The sequence below is a fragment of the Condylostylus longicornis genome, unplaced genomic scaffold, assembly GCF_029603195.1.
Source record: "Condylostylus longicornis isolate FDR11 unplaced genomic scaffold, ASM2960319v2 ptg000004l, whole genome shotgun sequence".
Classification (NCBI taxonomy): Eukaryota; Metazoa; Arthropoda; class Insecta; order Diptera; family Dolichopodidae; genus Condylostylus; species Condylostylus longicornis.
This window is the reverse complement of record NW_026577973.1, coordinates 4,980,621-4,997,859: the sequence shown is the minus strand read 5'-3', so window position 1 is coordinate 4,997,859 and position 17,239 is coordinate 4,980,621. Positions and strand designations below refer to the sequence as shown.

General features: G+C 25.7%; 1 protein-coding gene across 1 annotated transcript; it reads right to left on the bottom strand.

Moving 5' to 3' along the window:
• Positions 1-11,551: 11,551 nt before the first annotated feature.
• LOC129612653 (uncharacterized) lies at positions 11,552-12,523 on the bottom strand. The gene has a single exon (XM_055526361.1). The coding sequence runs from the start codon at positions 12,521-12,523 to the stop codon at positions 11,552-11,554; it is 972 nt and encodes a 323-aa protein (XP_055382336.1).
• Positions 12,524-17,239: the final 4,716 nt, after the last annotated feature.

The following is a 17,239-nucleotide window of genomic DNA, read 5'->3' as shown; positions in this document are numbered from 1 at the left end:
GGTTTTTCATACTGCACTGTCCAGATTTATAAACATATATAGTTGTTTTTTTCTCCATATTTAATTTTTAAATTTTTTTTTTATCAAAATGATTGGCGCTTTTTATTTCAAAAAGTAATTTGGAATTTTTTAACTTTAAAACAAATTAATTAAAAAAATGTAAGGCCTTTCAACTTAAATTGTTTAAAAATTATTTAAAAAAAAAAACAAAAGTGTGTATGTAGGTAAATGTAGGTAAAAAATTTTTTTTTTTTTCAAGAATCAATTTGCAGTTGTGTGGTCTTGTCATTAAAATTGTGAACGTTTTACATTATGTTGGATTCGTTCTGGTATGCTAGGTGTAAAAAAAAGGAAATTTATGTTTATTCGAAAACACCTTTTCGTTTTAATTTGTTGTTTTCGTTTCATTGAACTTGCAATTTGTTCTTGGCCATTGTTTTGGTATTCTAATTTTATTTAGATTGTAAGAACACTTACAAGCCTTTTTAATTGGTTTTTTTTTCTACTACAATAAAATTTTAATTTCTTTGCTGGTTGTTTACATTATATTCATATAATTATAATTAAATTTGTAATTAACAAATTTTCGTGGATTGTGGCAATAAAAGTAAAAAAGCTCTCATTTATTAAAGGAGTGATTTTGGCATTTTTAATTGATTAAATAAACAATTTGATTCCGATTAGAGCTGTACAATTATGATATCTGACCAAGGCGAAATTTAAAATTTCGCTCCGAATTTAATCGATGTACAAGTCTGAAAAACTATAATTATCAAATTTATATTTGGCATGCAAAAACGAAAAATTTCACACTCAATTTTTAGTTTTTTTTTAGTAAAAGATTCAAGCTCATAGCTAAAGTAAATATGATATCAAAACATACATTTCAAATCATAAAGTTACCAAACTGTAGTATAAAAGTATATTATTGTGTTCATCACCTTTAAACTGACACTTTACAAAATTTTTTGATTACTAAAAAATTAAAAATAAAATGAGGAAAAGCATAAAATTAACAAATTTAAATGCATTCCGGTATTAACAAAATTAATGTAAAATTGTTACCTTAGTATTCATTTGATATACAGACATGTATGTATATTACTTTCGTTCCTATCACGTTTATTTATTGTTTATACTATTCATGCTGTTTTGGGAACTAATATACGCATATTTTGCATATGAGAAGGTGTATGAACATTATGAGGATTTTCATCGCTATTTAAATATGAAGCATCCATGCAAATTTCTATAATTATGTATCACTCTTTATGTATGCATTGCAAGCATACATACTTATATGTATAACAATCGTTATGACAAATATTTTTTATAAAAGTTTAAATTTCACGCAAATTTAGTTCAAGATGTTGAAAGATTTAATGCTTTTAAATCGTTTACATTAACTTTGGTTTTCAAATTAGAATATTAAAAATTGACTACAATAACCAATACATATAGTACACACTAGTATCAATTATAATCATAACTGTATTACAAAAATTAAGGTAATGTTCTATTTGATTTACATACAAAACGTTGATTCCGAATGTCATGCTGTTTCTTTCTCCAAATTTTCTGTGACATAGCAAAACGTTTCAGTCCACATTCACCAACTTGATAATCTGAATATAAAAACTATACTTTTGTTAATTAGCATTTAGGGTTTTAAGACCTGAACCTCTTAAGCTATTGCAACAAAACTTCTAGGAAATATCTGAACCAATTTGGACACATTATAGTCACACCTCGGGCGGCTGCCTTTACTATTTCTGCAAATAGTACTATTGCAATACTTTTGATTTGCACGGGATAGAGTCATTCCATTAACATTTCACTAAGGAGTAAAAATTGATGATGTTTTTGATTTTTGGTATTATTATTGTTACAAAATCTTTCCAAGAGCTCCTGATTGAAACATATGTCTTAATGTAAAGTATTTAGGTTTTGAGCTGTAATATAAGCAAAACTGCGTACAAAAATATCATAGACGAATGTGTGCACTTTGTTACAATTTCCTTAATGTATTACCAATGAGTTATGTACACTCCTCCCTTTTTTTGCGAGTACATTTAATGTTCTTAAAATAAAAAAGATTCTCATTCTTTTTTAATAAAATATGCATAAAACAATCACAGTTCATGTTTTCATTTTTGTTAACAAATGAACTTAACATGCCCCACTATTACAATAACTATATTATATTCTCACCAATAAAATTATAGATATAATCGTCATGATATTTCACTTACGTTGACATATATACCCACTGATATAAAAATGACGTTTTATTAGAATCAAAGAATTCATGTTAAAAATCATGTAGAATAAATTGTAGAATATTTTGATTTTACTCGAGAGACATTAAACGTTCATTTAGAATAAAAATTACTTATTCTTAAAAGATAAATGAGAAAATTGTCATATAATTAGGCTGCACTCCTTGAAGGTATTGTAGGAAAAAAATATTATTGTTTTAATAATAATTTTGAAAAAAACTTCTTTACATATTCAAATATTACGAGAATATTACGAGTTATTTACGAGAATTTACGTTTAGCATCGTCAGAAAAAGTTTTATAAGCTAAGTTTTACTAAATATTTCTATTATTGCAAACACTTTACTGCACTTAATTATTTACTTATATTTTGGATTTAACAGCTACTAGTCAGACATTCCAAATCGTTCAACAGATTCAATATACCAAGTATACTATTATAATAATAATGTATATATTATTGTCGGTTACTATGATAAATGAAGTAGGTATAAGAATCAACAAAACAAAATAGAATGTTAGCCATTTAAGTCGTGATATACCATATTACGATATTTATAATATTCTATATGTTATAAATGTATCTATGTATGAACAGATGTTTTACTTAAAGATGTACCTAAATTTATTATACCTACATCACATATTGTATAACGCATTTTAGAAAAAGAAAATAAAATAACAGCAATATATTCAACCCACATAATATACAATATTTATATTCAAACGAATGTATATTTCAAATGAGATGCTGTGCAATATTTAGTGTTATTTGTATGAACCTGCTGTGAAGGGTTTACTTCTAATCATTTACTTGCCTATACACATGTATAATAATATAATATTATGTACATATAAATATTGCCTATGTGTTCTATGTGTTATAATACCATAATTGTGAATGAAATACATATGTATGTATGTATATGGTTAAATATGGAACGAAATATGTAAAGATATGGTATAAATCGTGTCATTTTGTAAAGTAAGTATATTCAATTTTAAATTTTCACTTTAGACTAAATTGAACTTAAGTGATATTTTGTTTACATTGCACTTTGTTGATAATAATGATAGTATATATTGGAATGATCATGAGAATGTTAAAAAATCCTTGCCACATGTTATTTAATAGTATTAATGAGAAAACCCACAAAGTCAATAATCAATACCGTAATTTTGTCATATATACATATTCAAAGAAACCTGAGATATTGAAACGAATTTTGTTTTATTGGCTCATCATATTTTAATTCATAAATTATGATTCACATAGGAAGAGTTCCATTCTTTATGTCCTTCGCGAGCTATGTCGTTTTGTTATTGAAAATTGAACAATACTTAAATATACCAAGACAATTTGTGGTATACTGCATTACGAGAAAAATTTTAACAGTTCATCTGGTCATAGACACACTAAATATTTAAATGTTCTAATTATGTTAACATCGGCTATATCGAAAAATGTTTGTGCGTATACAGAAAGAAAAAGGACACATTCGAACCTATATAAATAAATAACTAGGCAAATAATTACATAATGTGCAGTATGACCAATACAAAATATTGTATTGGTAGGTTTAATAGTGGCAGCTGCAACTAAAATAAAATAAAGTTGGGTCAAACCAATGGTTTGTATTGTAGCACTTTTCCCTTCAACAAATGAAAATTTTGCTTTTAAATACAGTCTTTGTAGTCTATGTACCTGTCACACTATTAAAATTATTTTGATTCATATACAAAACTATTTCTAGGGTTGCATATATTTAGGATGAATGATTTATGCAGTCTTTGAAATAAAGCAAAAATTAATATAAAGTGGGGTTAACATAATGCTCGATTTTAAGGTTTAATTTTGTGAGTTAAGAAAAATAATTATATTTTTTAATTTCATGGAATTCACCGTTAACTTTTTGCGTTAATAGAAATTTGAAAAAGCTTGCGGTTTCGGAAATATAAGGTGTCAAAAATTCAAATTTTACAAATTTCAAGAGGCGATAACTTGAGAGGGGGTGGAGATGGAAAAAAATTTTCTTCTAGCGAAATGAACTATTTGATAATGTCTAAAAGCTCCTAAAATTTCAAGCTTCTACAGGCTGTAGTTTGAAAAAAAAACGACATCAAAAATTTGCAAAAAAAGGACTTTAGATAACCGTAAATTTGAACGGCCATTTTGTTTTTCTAAAGTTCAAATATAGTATGCCGCGCTAGGGGAAGCAAGCCGCTGCTTTTCTGCGTTTGCAAAATTTCAAAAATGCTTATGGTTTCATTGCAACAAATAGTTAAAAAAGGCCATTTTTAGGGTTTTGGGGGGGTATAACTTCTAGAGGGGAGGAGATAGGTAAAAATTTTGTTCTACAGAAATAAGTTTCTAGTAAAGATCTATGTACATATAAAATTTCAGCTTTCTATCTTCAAGGATGTAGAAGTTTTGTAAACAGACACACGGACAGACGGACGGACGCACGGACGGACGGACGGACGGACAGACGGACGGACGGACGGACGGACGGACGGACGGACGGACGGACGGACGGACGGACGGACGGACGGACGGACGGACGGACGGACAGAGTGAAACTAATAAGCACTTTTTTTCAAAAAATTTTTGGAAAAGTGCTAAAAAAGCCATTTTAAATGCTTGCTTGACAAACTAAATTTTCAAAATTAAACTCTATCCAAAAATCTCCTCTGATTTCAAACAAGAAGTATAAATGCATATCTTTTGGTAATTTCGACAAACTACATAGATGTAGGAACTAAAATTTAATTAGTTATAATATAATAAAATATAATTAAGTATAAATTTTAAATCTTTATTTATTACGTAATATCAACTTTACGTTATATAATTGTTTTCAATATTTTTCGACTGGTAACACTATGTTCAGATTCATTTATCTATATTACTCTTGTGTACATATTGTAAGACACTATAAACATGGGATGCACATGAATAACATCGGCAACAAAGTGATAGAAACATTTTTGTAAGTGTTTCATTTCTTCTTTTCCCCTATTTTGACGTTAATTTAGATCATAGACGCGAATAACTCTTGCTTTTTCATTAGAATCACGTTTATAGATTGCGTTTCAATTCTCTTTTAAATCTTTTTGTATATTTTGCTTCCGAATTCATATTTATTGTTTTTTTAATCTTTTGTGTATTTTTCTTTCATTATTTTTTAAAAGACAAATTCATTGAGTGCTTGTATTGAGAAGAAACGTGTGTCACGTCTGTCATTGACAGATTCCATATGGGATTTTGTTTATTCATTTTTATTCATTCTAATGTAGTCACAGTGTTGAAAAAATTGATATGACATTATGAATTACTTAAATAGATGTACAAATATTTACAATATTGAAAGAATTTTAGTACATAGTCTCAGAGAAAGTGGAACTTTTTTCTTTTTTGATTTCATGCATTTTGCTATAATTGTGGTGTGTAGACATACATAATACGTACACTTTTAGTATATTATAATAAGCATGTATAAATATCTAAATATCGGAATTTTTTGTAATAGGTATTGTATCTATATACAAACATTTTTAATTTCTGTTAATGTCTTTTGAATAATTTTTATTTGAACGCGCCACATAATGCTTCAACGGAGATATTTTTAAAATAGATCAACACACAAAGGATATTTTAAAAGTTTTCTTTACTTAAATCGAAATATTTTTAATATATAATTTAGCTTTACACCAGTAGGTTTTTTAAAAAATTAAATGATAAATCCTAGATTTGTAAATGTTTGCAATAAAAAAATTTTTAATGTGTAAGGTTTGTATTCAGATTATTTTATTGTGTGTGGTGGAAGTAATTTGTTTATATATTATACGAAATATTTTTCGGATTGTCAGCCGACACTTTTATTAATTCATATACACTTTTCTACAAACTTATTTATAAATTATCATAAACTTAATATATTATAGGACAAATATTTAAATATGTATGTAGAACAAAGAGTGTCGAGTGTTATACGTTTTGCTATCTACACTTATTAGTATTTTATCAAAATATGCAATTAAATTTTGGTGTTCGAGAGAATTCTAATAATTTTTAATTTTTCCTACCAAAGTGATTAAAGTAATAAACTTGAAAATTATTTTAAAATGAAAAAACTCTTTTGAGATTTTTTAAAGTCTTATATAGATATCTTAACTTAACTTAACCGGGAAAAACAAAAAATGAAATGCAATCAGTTAATGTAATGTAATTTGAATGATTTTTATTGTCCACGATAACATGTGTCCTTAATACGATATCACTCAAGCCTATTATAAAATTAAATGAGCAGCTTGTTTCAAATTTCATGTAATTAGTACGAAAAAAAAATACTTCAGATGCATTCATATTTTTATAATATCTTAAAATCGCAAACTTCCCTTCTTTTTTAAATATAGTGTTGTATATAAGTATGTTTTTAAGTTTATTTCCAAGATAGCATGGGATATGCATTTTAATATTGTAAATATTGTTATACTATATTGTTATTCCTCTTAAAAGTTTTAAGTTCGAAAATATTTCACATTGTGTAAAAACAACTCTAAAAGAGCATTATGTTCAAATAGGCCTTATTTAAGTTTTTCTTTCATAACGTTCTAAAGAAAAAATTTGGATATTTTAGCGTTACCCAGACAACACCGCTCACATACCCTAGAGGACCGTAGTCAAATAGAGGTTTTTAAGAATACAAGATATTATGAATGTATACCTAAATTTTTTCAAAAAGCTATAAATTAAGATAGAAGCGTTGGCAGTTAGGTATATAAATTAATTTTAATTCTTAAGTGTGATCCCTGTCTTTATATAATAACATAATGACAAACAAGTCGACTTAATTAACAAATTAATAATTTGTTACAATATAATAGTTCAATAAATAAATAATTTCAAATTTATGTGGCATTTTTCAAAATTATCATTCCTAAATCATTTTTTAAAATGTATATTATGTAGGTATATGTTTGAATAGATTTATATGCTAATTATTTTTTGTTTGTAACATAAAATTTATAATCCAATTTCACACTTTCGCGTCCTCGATAATTTTTGATTAAAGTGCTGTTTTTTTTTTCTTATAATTATTATGAACATACATTTAAAATTTTTTTATTTACAAACTTATACCAAACTATAATGTGTACAAATACATAGAACCAATAATATTATAAAATTATAACCCGGAAAATTTTACTTAAAAATAAAAATGTTAATAGGATTGAAAGAATACTGAAGGAAAATGAGATGAAAACACAAAACAAAACAAAAGAAAAAATAACATAAAAAAAATTCCATGAAAATGGTTAGACCCAATATTTTTACTTGGTTTCATTGTTGGACCAAGTCAAGTTCGACAATTATCACTTTAACGATAATAAAATTTAATGAGCCACATAATATGAAACTCATTGAATACTTAATGATTATAAAACTCAGGCATATATTATGTTATTGATAATTATTATAATATTATAATACTCGTATAATGTATTTTTTATAGTTAAATATATAGTTATTTTGTTAATATAATAATGTATTCATACTCTTATCTTTATTGAAACATTTTTCAATGAAATCCACAGAGTTTGAAAGGAATTTTTTAAGAAATAAGTACCTACATAATAATATTATGCCGATATAATATACATATGTAGCGACTGTTACATAAGCCGTGTATATAGCAGATAATGGTATATAAGTTTTTAATATAATAAACACAAGGAATACTTAATTATTTTATACGAAATTCTTCTGTGTTTTTCGATAATATTTTAAACAAATAAAATACTAGTACATATACTCGTAGAATATACATATATAATTATATAATTTTTACAATATATACGCATATCTTATGCTTTATTCAGTCATTAAATTTAATGAACCGAATTAAGTGATTAATACTTTCTTCGAAAAAAGGTTTCATTCAAAAAAAAATTTATTGTTTGAAAATGTTCGCTGGGGATTTCGTTGATATACGAAAACTATCAATCATAGTTTAAATGTAATTTTTATTTAATAATTAAAATAATGTAAAAAATAATAATGAAATATCGATCATTAAATAATTAAACTCTAATTGATTTTCATTTTTTCATCATAAATTTAAAGATTTCAGCATGACGAAATTGCGGCATAGAGAGAAATCGTTTAAGCTCACTTTTCAAAAAAATAATTATAGTTTATCGATAATTTACTTCTTGTAGAAAAATTCAAATAATTTACAACGAAGAGATTCCATTACAACAAAACTTAGGTATATAGGTACTCAAAATTGAAACATTCCTATCTAATCAATAAAACCACTAATTGCCCAAATTTTTCACGGAGAGAAATGTTTTTAGTATACCGAAATTAACTTGATAACATGCATCTAAGTATGCAAACACAAAAAAAAAGCAAACAGCAGAAAATTAAACGGCAGGCTTTAATTATATGACTAATCTTGCATTCAATATTTACAATATTTATTACATATTGTTCATTGCTTTGAAAGCGGATGGAGGAGGAAGAGGCACTTTTTAAAAATGCCCTAGGGCGTCGAACAAATCAGAGTCGGCCCTGAATATCCAAAATATATCTTAACTATGAATTTACTAATTTGATTTACACATATTTATTGAAAAAGATGGCTCTAAATCTTTAAACTTTCAAAATTTATTTAGTTATCTTGGCAGTCATCCTTTCGTGCAATCAAATTATCAAGATACATTAATTACTGACATAAGTTTATACATATAAGGAAATTTTAAAAATTTTTCGATAGCTAATGATTATCACGGTAAAGGTACAATATTGTTAGTTCGCTTAGTATGTATACATGTTGTAACACATAGTGTTACAATATTATGTAAGTACAAAAGCAAATGTTTTATATTCTCAAATATTATAATTATTAAAAAAAGGTTGGTTGACTCACTTTAGACCGAAAATTTACTTAACTTCATATGTCCATCTTTCATATTTATATTTTTTAATTATTTGTAAATACTTTTCTTAGTACCAAAAGATTGTTTATAGGGCCATGTCTTTATATTTTATTAGCATGTGTTCAGATATATAATAGCTTTATTTAAATATGTTGTAAGTAAAAATTTCAATTTTATCGGAGAAAAAGTCATAAATAGTAGGATTTATTTCCAAGTTAAGTGTTACTTAAAATTTTTACCTCATTATACATGCTTTTTTACAACCACTTAGCTACCTGAAACACGATTCAATACAGTAAGGTATTCAAAACTAAGATTTCTTTTTGAATTTATTGAAATAAATTTACAAAAATAGTGTTAAAATGTCCTCTATAAACTATTAATATATTGTTTAAATAAAAAATACACGATAATATTTTAAGATTAACCTTGAAGTAAATAAAAACAGAAACCTGAAATGAATCAAGGAATAAAGTGAAATGTAATAAAGTAATTTACTAACTTGATATACTCGTATACGACATGCCAACATTGTCTCTATAAACTCAACATTATGCATGGTAACATAAAACATACGTGTGTGTACATACGACAATAAAAATTGTTACTAGTTTTTTATTTTTCTTTATTTTTTAACAAAAATTCAAAAAATATTTTATTTTTTATTAATTTATGAATAAAACACAGTGAAGCTTTTAGTTCTCACTTAAAATTTTAAATATTTTTGATAGGGAATTTTTTGTAAAACAAGTTTTTTTTTTTATTAAAATTTTTTATTTAATAATATTAATATGAAAATATTATTAAATGGAAGATTACCATCGATAAAAAATAAAAGTACTAAATAACTGTTTAGACTGTTTATATAACAATTATTTTTAAAAAATGTACATAAAATTAGTATGGAGAACGCAAAGAATTGATTATGTAACATAAAAAATAAATGCTAAAATATAGACAACAAAAACACAAATATGTGTAAAATTTTTCAAATGGGTGTAATTTTTATTTAGCTATAGTTTGCAAAAAATTTTACAAAATTTAAGAATTCTCTTTTAGACCAGTACGATTTAAATTTCTTGTGAGCTTGTATACAAAAATTAAAATTTCCTAACATAGCCTAATTTTAACTTCGGCTTTGTCAATATTAAGAAGGGGCCGAATTATGTACGAAATTAAGAAGCGAATGATAATAGAAACAAAATATTCTAACCTATACTATGCAGTCAAAGAGCAAGCAAAGAGTAATACTTATTCGGAAAGTCTACCTTATTCATTACGAATGGTACTAAGTAAGAACACACAATTAATTAAATAAATACACTGCTCTCTAATATATTTACAAAATTTTACTTATTTAATTCATTTTACTGACATTTCAATTTTTCTATAAGTCTTTATATTTATTATGTACATATATATGCACAACTAGTTTATAAATCTACAATAACCGGTGAATTTAAATTTACTTCCTTATTTATATGCTAATGTACTTTGCAAGTGACAATTAAATATACTTAAAAATTTATTACCAATAACCCAATAAAGCTTATTATAGCTTCCTCAATAAAAGTGTCATCTAAAATTCAATATGTTTTCGATTGTAAAAGTGCCAAAACTATTAAAATAAAACTACATTCATTTTATACACCATACCTAAATAGCCATAATGTACATAGAGAACAACAACAAAGAAGTCAAACCAAATAATTAGTTCCTCGTTTACCCTGAAAATAAAATTTTGTTTAATTTACACTTTAGTTTCACATTCAAATCATGACTAGTTTTATTTATATTTGTTTTTTTTTTCTTTTTCGATAAGTACTTGCATATTGATTTATGGATCTTTAATAACAAGACTAAAATAACATAAATTTCAAATTCAAAACCACATTTTAAGTATTTTGTTTTATAATAGTATGCAAATACTTGTTGTATACGTACTAATAAAAAAAAAAAAAACAATTTAAACAGAAACAAGATTATCAAATTTTTTTCTAAATTTTGATTGAATTTAAAAGAATAAAAAAAAAGCAATTTTTCAATTTTTTTTAATTATTTAATTTAAATATTAAATGATTTTTTTTTTATATTTTAATTGTTATTAAAATTCATTATATTAGTTTTTATTTACAAAATGAATTATTGAACAAACCGTTAATAATTCATAAGGATTTTTTCTTTTTTTTTCTCTCTCGTTTTGAACACACCACAGATTTTTTCTTCAAACTTATAATATACGTAATTTAAAAAAATTTTTTTTTTTTTGAACAATAATTCTTTCTTAAACTTAAACTTCATTATTTTATACATAATATTTAAACTATTTATTCCTCTGGTTCATCAGCTGGTTCACTTGGTGAATCATCTTCTTTTGCCGAGTTTGGTTTTAAGTCCTCAGAGGGTTTTGAAGTTGTTGGTTTTGACGGAGCAAGAGAACTACTGCTCTCCTCTACTTTTGATGGTTCTGTAGTTGAGCTACTTAATGAATTTGTTTCGGGACTAGAATTTTCAGTTGATGTTGTAGAAGATGACGAAATAGCATCTATGGAAGCTGATGTTGTTGAAGAAATTTCTGGTGCAGGTGTAGTACTGGTAGTAGTCGTTGTAGTAGATGTCGTGGTTGTAGTAGTTGTTGTTGTTGTGCTTGCAGAAGTTGATGAAACTTCTTCTTCTGGTGGAGGTGTTGGTTTTCCTTTTCCTCTTCTAGACTGAAGTCCTGGACGTTTAGATTTATGTGGTTTTTTTGTTTCTGGTTGATCTTTAGGTGCTTCGGTAGTTGTACTTGTTGCAGCACTGGATTCACCTTCATTTTCTGTTGGTTTGCCTAATCTTTTTGGTGGCCTTGGACGAAAATGCTTTGGTGGTGGTTTTGGTGGTGCAGGTTTCATATCTTTTTCTTCATTTTTTTTATCATTATCTGGTGGTGGTTTTTCTGCTTCTGGTGAATCTACTCTTTCTTCTAATTTTGGATCCATTTTTTTTAAAAGTTTCGGTAATGGACGAAAATGTTTTGGTGGTGGCCTTGTTGGTCTTGAAGGTTTTGTTGATTTTTCAGTAGTTTCATTATCACTTGACGATGAATTTTCAGTATCATCTTTCTTTACAGGATCTTCTTTTTCTTCATTTTTTTGGATTTCCTTTTCTTCCACATTTTTTGATTTACTTCTAGAAGGAAGTGGTCTTCGAGCATGTGGTCGCCTTTTTGGTGGTTCTTCTGGTCCATTATCGTCAGTTGGTGCCGCTTGTATAAATATTATACAAGCGGTTAAAATTAAACAAACCACTAAGAGTCTCATTTCACATCTGAGCAGTATTTTATTTATTGTTCAGCCTTATATAGAAATGAACGATGCGTCAATAACTATAAAGATAAAATGAAATTCAATAATAATTTTCAGTTTTAAAAAGTTATCATCTTCGTTTCATTATTTCTTTTTCTTATTATACACTGCATGTATATGTGTACATACGCATACAAATATACGAATGTGTACAAATATTTTTTTTAAATATATTATATAGTTTTTAATGAGATTGCTGAAGGTCTCATTATGTAAAAATTTCTTTAATGATTTATAGTATTTTATAGCTTAAAAGACTTAACTAACAGTTATGAATACTTGTATATTTTGAGTATAAACGCCGATGATTTCATCAAAATAAATAAATTTTTTGAATTTTACTTCTTTTTTTTTTTAATTTTTTGATACAGTGCAAATGTTTATTCACTTAAAAAAAAAATTGTGTATATGTAGATTTTTATTGTTTAGTTCGGTAATAATCAAAATTGTGTCAATTTATAATTCACGGAGATCAACACGAAACTTGGATGATGAATCAAAAAAGCTAAAATTTTTTATCACTATATTATTATATTAAATATTAATAGATTTATAACAGCACACCTTTCTTAATATTCAAAATAATGTTGATGGTGGTGATGAATAGTAAAACAAGAAATGATATTTCTTTTTTTTAATTTAATGATGTTATGATACTACGGTACTATAATATCAGCAACAGTTTCAATAGGTATTCACTGAGCTTTTGTATTCGAGTTTGTCTTTGCACACACAGGTATTGTAAGTTTTATACGTAACAAAAATGGAAAATAAACAAAAAAAAACACTAAAAACTCCCGACCCGACCCGACTCATAATTTCTTTCACAATTTTCTCATTTTTCTTCTTTTATATTCGACATCGTTATCATCGGAGTGTTGACAAAAGAGCATAAGTAATGGAATAACTCTCGAGTCAATTTATATATAGTTTGTTGTTAGGCATTGCCAGATATACAAAAATTAATAATGTTTTTCTTTTTTAAAAGTAAAAGCAAATAAAATTGAAGAAAAAGAAGAAAAAATTGAAATTGTATGAATTTTACATCACAACTTAAAAATATTTATTATCATAAAAAAATGGAAACCAAAAAGAGGAGGAAAAACAAGAAAAAGTACTTTTTGTTTTTCTTTCTGATTGTCTTTCAAGGTTAAAAGTTTATTGACAGATATTTTTATTTATTATTATAGAAATGAAAGACTGCATGTAGACTTTTATTTACGTGAATATTTTTGATTTAACTGACCATAACCAGAAACATTTGCAAAATTTTCATATATTTGTCTATACACTTGGCAGATACTTTTTTTCTGTTATTTTGTATTAAATTTTGGTTTAAACACCAAAAGAAAAAAAAAACTTTACAATTATGTTTACACCTTTAGCACCTCCACTTTGATTTTTGATTTTTTTTGCATGTGCATATTTTACAAGTCAAACAAGTCAAGTCACGACATAAATTTTTGAAAAGCTTAAGTATTATGTAAAAATTTAGGTTAATGTAATCTTATTTTATTTTTATTTTTTTATGTTATTGTGCATCGAGAAAAAAGTTAAGGAAATACCGATTGAAAATATTTTATTTGTGCTTTTTGTTTCTTATTTTTTGAAAAAAGATACCTGCATAACATTACCAAAGATTTCCCGCATTTTATCATTTTATTTTTAACGAAAAAGGTAAAATAATATATACTCGTATTATAACGGTAAGTACAATATTCGTACAAAAAACGAATAATTACTTGAAATTTGGTACATCCCATAAAAGTTAATTTGAAAGCGAGAATTTTTTGCAGATAATTAATGGACGCATCCTAACACGTAAAGATGAATGCAGATAATACGAGAATTATTTATTTCAAATATTCATAAAAATATTACTTTTAAAATAGAAGTTACCCTTCTAAACTCCCAAATTCAACGATAATACGATTTCATATTACTATTTCGCATACATTTTGAAAGTCTTCATATTGTTTTTAAAACTCAAACTAATATTTGTTTTACCATCGTTAATTAAAACTTTTGGTAACAGTAACGGTAAAATAGATGGTAAATAGTCACTTTTAAAATGATTAACTCAGGTTTTTTTTCTAATGTTCTAATTGTTTTTCAAGTTAATAATATTTAATCAATATAAAAGTCTCTTTTTCTAAAATCTATTGAAATTAAAATTACTACCACTTGAAATTTTCTGAAGCTTTCTGTTGAGAATGTATTCGTTTCATTTCTATTTAAGCAAATGTACATGTATTCTGCCAAATTAAAAAAAAATTTAAGTAAAAGTTGTTTCACTTAAAAAGATATCAGGTTTTTTTTTGTTTTAGTAAAAGAATGTCTAAGCAAAATACATTGTTACCCGGTTATTTCTTGACCGGGTTGATAAATAAAAATAACTAACAGGTTTACAAAATTTTACAGGTTATGCAACATCATAATTTTACTTTACGATAAGTTTTGTATACTATTAAAAATAAACTGATAAAAATAAATTTCTTGTTTCCCTGAGTGAATGAGAAGCTTATTTTTTTTTTTTTGATTAAATCAAGTAAGTATACTCGTATCAATAGATGTGCATATGGGCATTTTGAAAAAAAAAAAAATAATTTTGAACTTTTGTGTGTGTAATGTTAACTTTAATTTTGTGAATACTGTTAATTGAATTTTCTTTTCACAAGTATAGTATAAAACCAGTACTTGATGTACTAGCAAATGGATTCAATTAGATAGCGGAAATTTTAAATAATAAATTCTGCCAAATACTCTTTTAACATTAAATGACTTTTATCTAAACAACGGAAGCTGAAAATGTGAAACTTCACATAATTCAGTATTTTAAGATTAAACATTATTCTTTAATATATTGCTGAGGTACATTCGGTTCAACATTGTGGGGCCTTTATTTTTGATAATTTATGTTTTTAAAGAGTCATACAGCAAATTTAAAGAAAAAGAATTCCATCAACAAATAAAGCATAATCACTATGTGGTTGAGTCCAATTCTTCTTAATAATGCGTTTTTTTTTCGTCACTTTTCGGGGAGAGATTCCTTATGAAATCTTTTGTGAGCCCGCCTGTATAATGTGCTTACCCATACAGTGTTTCTGATTGTTGCTGATTGCTTTCTTTTGATACTATATTTTTTTCCTTTTAATGGCAACAGTTCGATCAGGAGGACGTGTTGTCGACTACCCTACTATTACATAAAATAATAGAATATTTAAGCCACTTTTAAATCATATTACATAATAAAATAAAACAAATTCCTTTTTCAGTCGTTCAAATGCTAACCGCTTTGACTAATTTTTTAAAACCCCATTCTTTATGAATAAGTCAAGAATACCCTTGTTTAAGAAAAAATAAACCAATTAGTATTGCAATATAAAAAGAAACGAGAATTAAGTTTTGTTTTCAAGAAGTAAAAGATATCTCTGAATACTCCTATTGTAATCCGATTATTATTTTATTATTTTCTAAGCAGAAATTATTAAAAAACCGCAAGATCAATAATCATGGATGATTCGCTTTCATATCGCGAAAAATTACAAAATATTTTTTATTAAAAGCTCAAATAGAAAGAAACATTATTCAAGTAATTCATAGTATCTTAAAATAGTTTAAAATTTCAATAAATTCATATTATATAATTGAGGTAACTACGTTAAAGAATAATATTGGAGGAATTCAAATTGCGAAAATACTTGCAGCTTTATAGACAAAGACAAAAATATTAGTAACTCTTGTATATTTTATAATGTCAAAGAAAATGAAGTAAGATTATTTTGTGTATTTTACAATTTTTTCCTAATCCCGAAAATCATTTCCCGAAAATCATTCTGTTTTAATGAAAGAAATACTAAGCAAAAATTATTCAGTTTGATTATAAAATATATTTTAAAATTCTCAAAAAAATTTTTTTACACAAAGAGAATTTTAATTAATAGCATTAATATTATTTTTTATTTATTTTTAATAATATTCTAAATTTGTCGTTTTTCTGAATGAGATTATAAGTATTCAAATCGCATAACTTATTTGAAATGCATGTGAGTTATCTAAACGTTATTATTCTAAAAATAAACTATTATCCAAATTTGATAAATAGTCATATAATACGTATATATTTAAAAATCATAGTGTTGTTAAAAATTAAAAGTATACGTTAAAAATATTTTATTAACAAAAATTTTTTTGTATACTGCTGAGCGGAGCTTAAATTAACCCCTCTGATCAAATTGCATAGGTTTTTGCTCCTATCCCCAATCAAATGTTGCTTGGACCTCTAAAAAATTTTAGTATTGAAACTAACCTGAACTGAGAAAAGTTTCAATCCAGGCAAAGCCACTGAATTTAAGGAATAAAAAACAAGTTCTTGTAATAAATTCTTAAATATGGAAATCAATATAATTGCGTTCGTACTTTATAATTTACTACATGGTTGTTTAATAATTTGTTTCCACGGGTCTATGATTTGCCTTTGATTTAGAGGGTTTACTATTTGATAACGAACTCCGCTTTTAGACTGTCAGAAGGAAACCGAAGAGATTAGAACCAATTTAACAAACAAAATTTTTTAATATTTAGGTCTTAAAATAACTTTAAAATTCGTTTATGAATGTTTCGATATATTATAATAATTTAAAAATTTTATACTACTGTCTATTGGTAAAT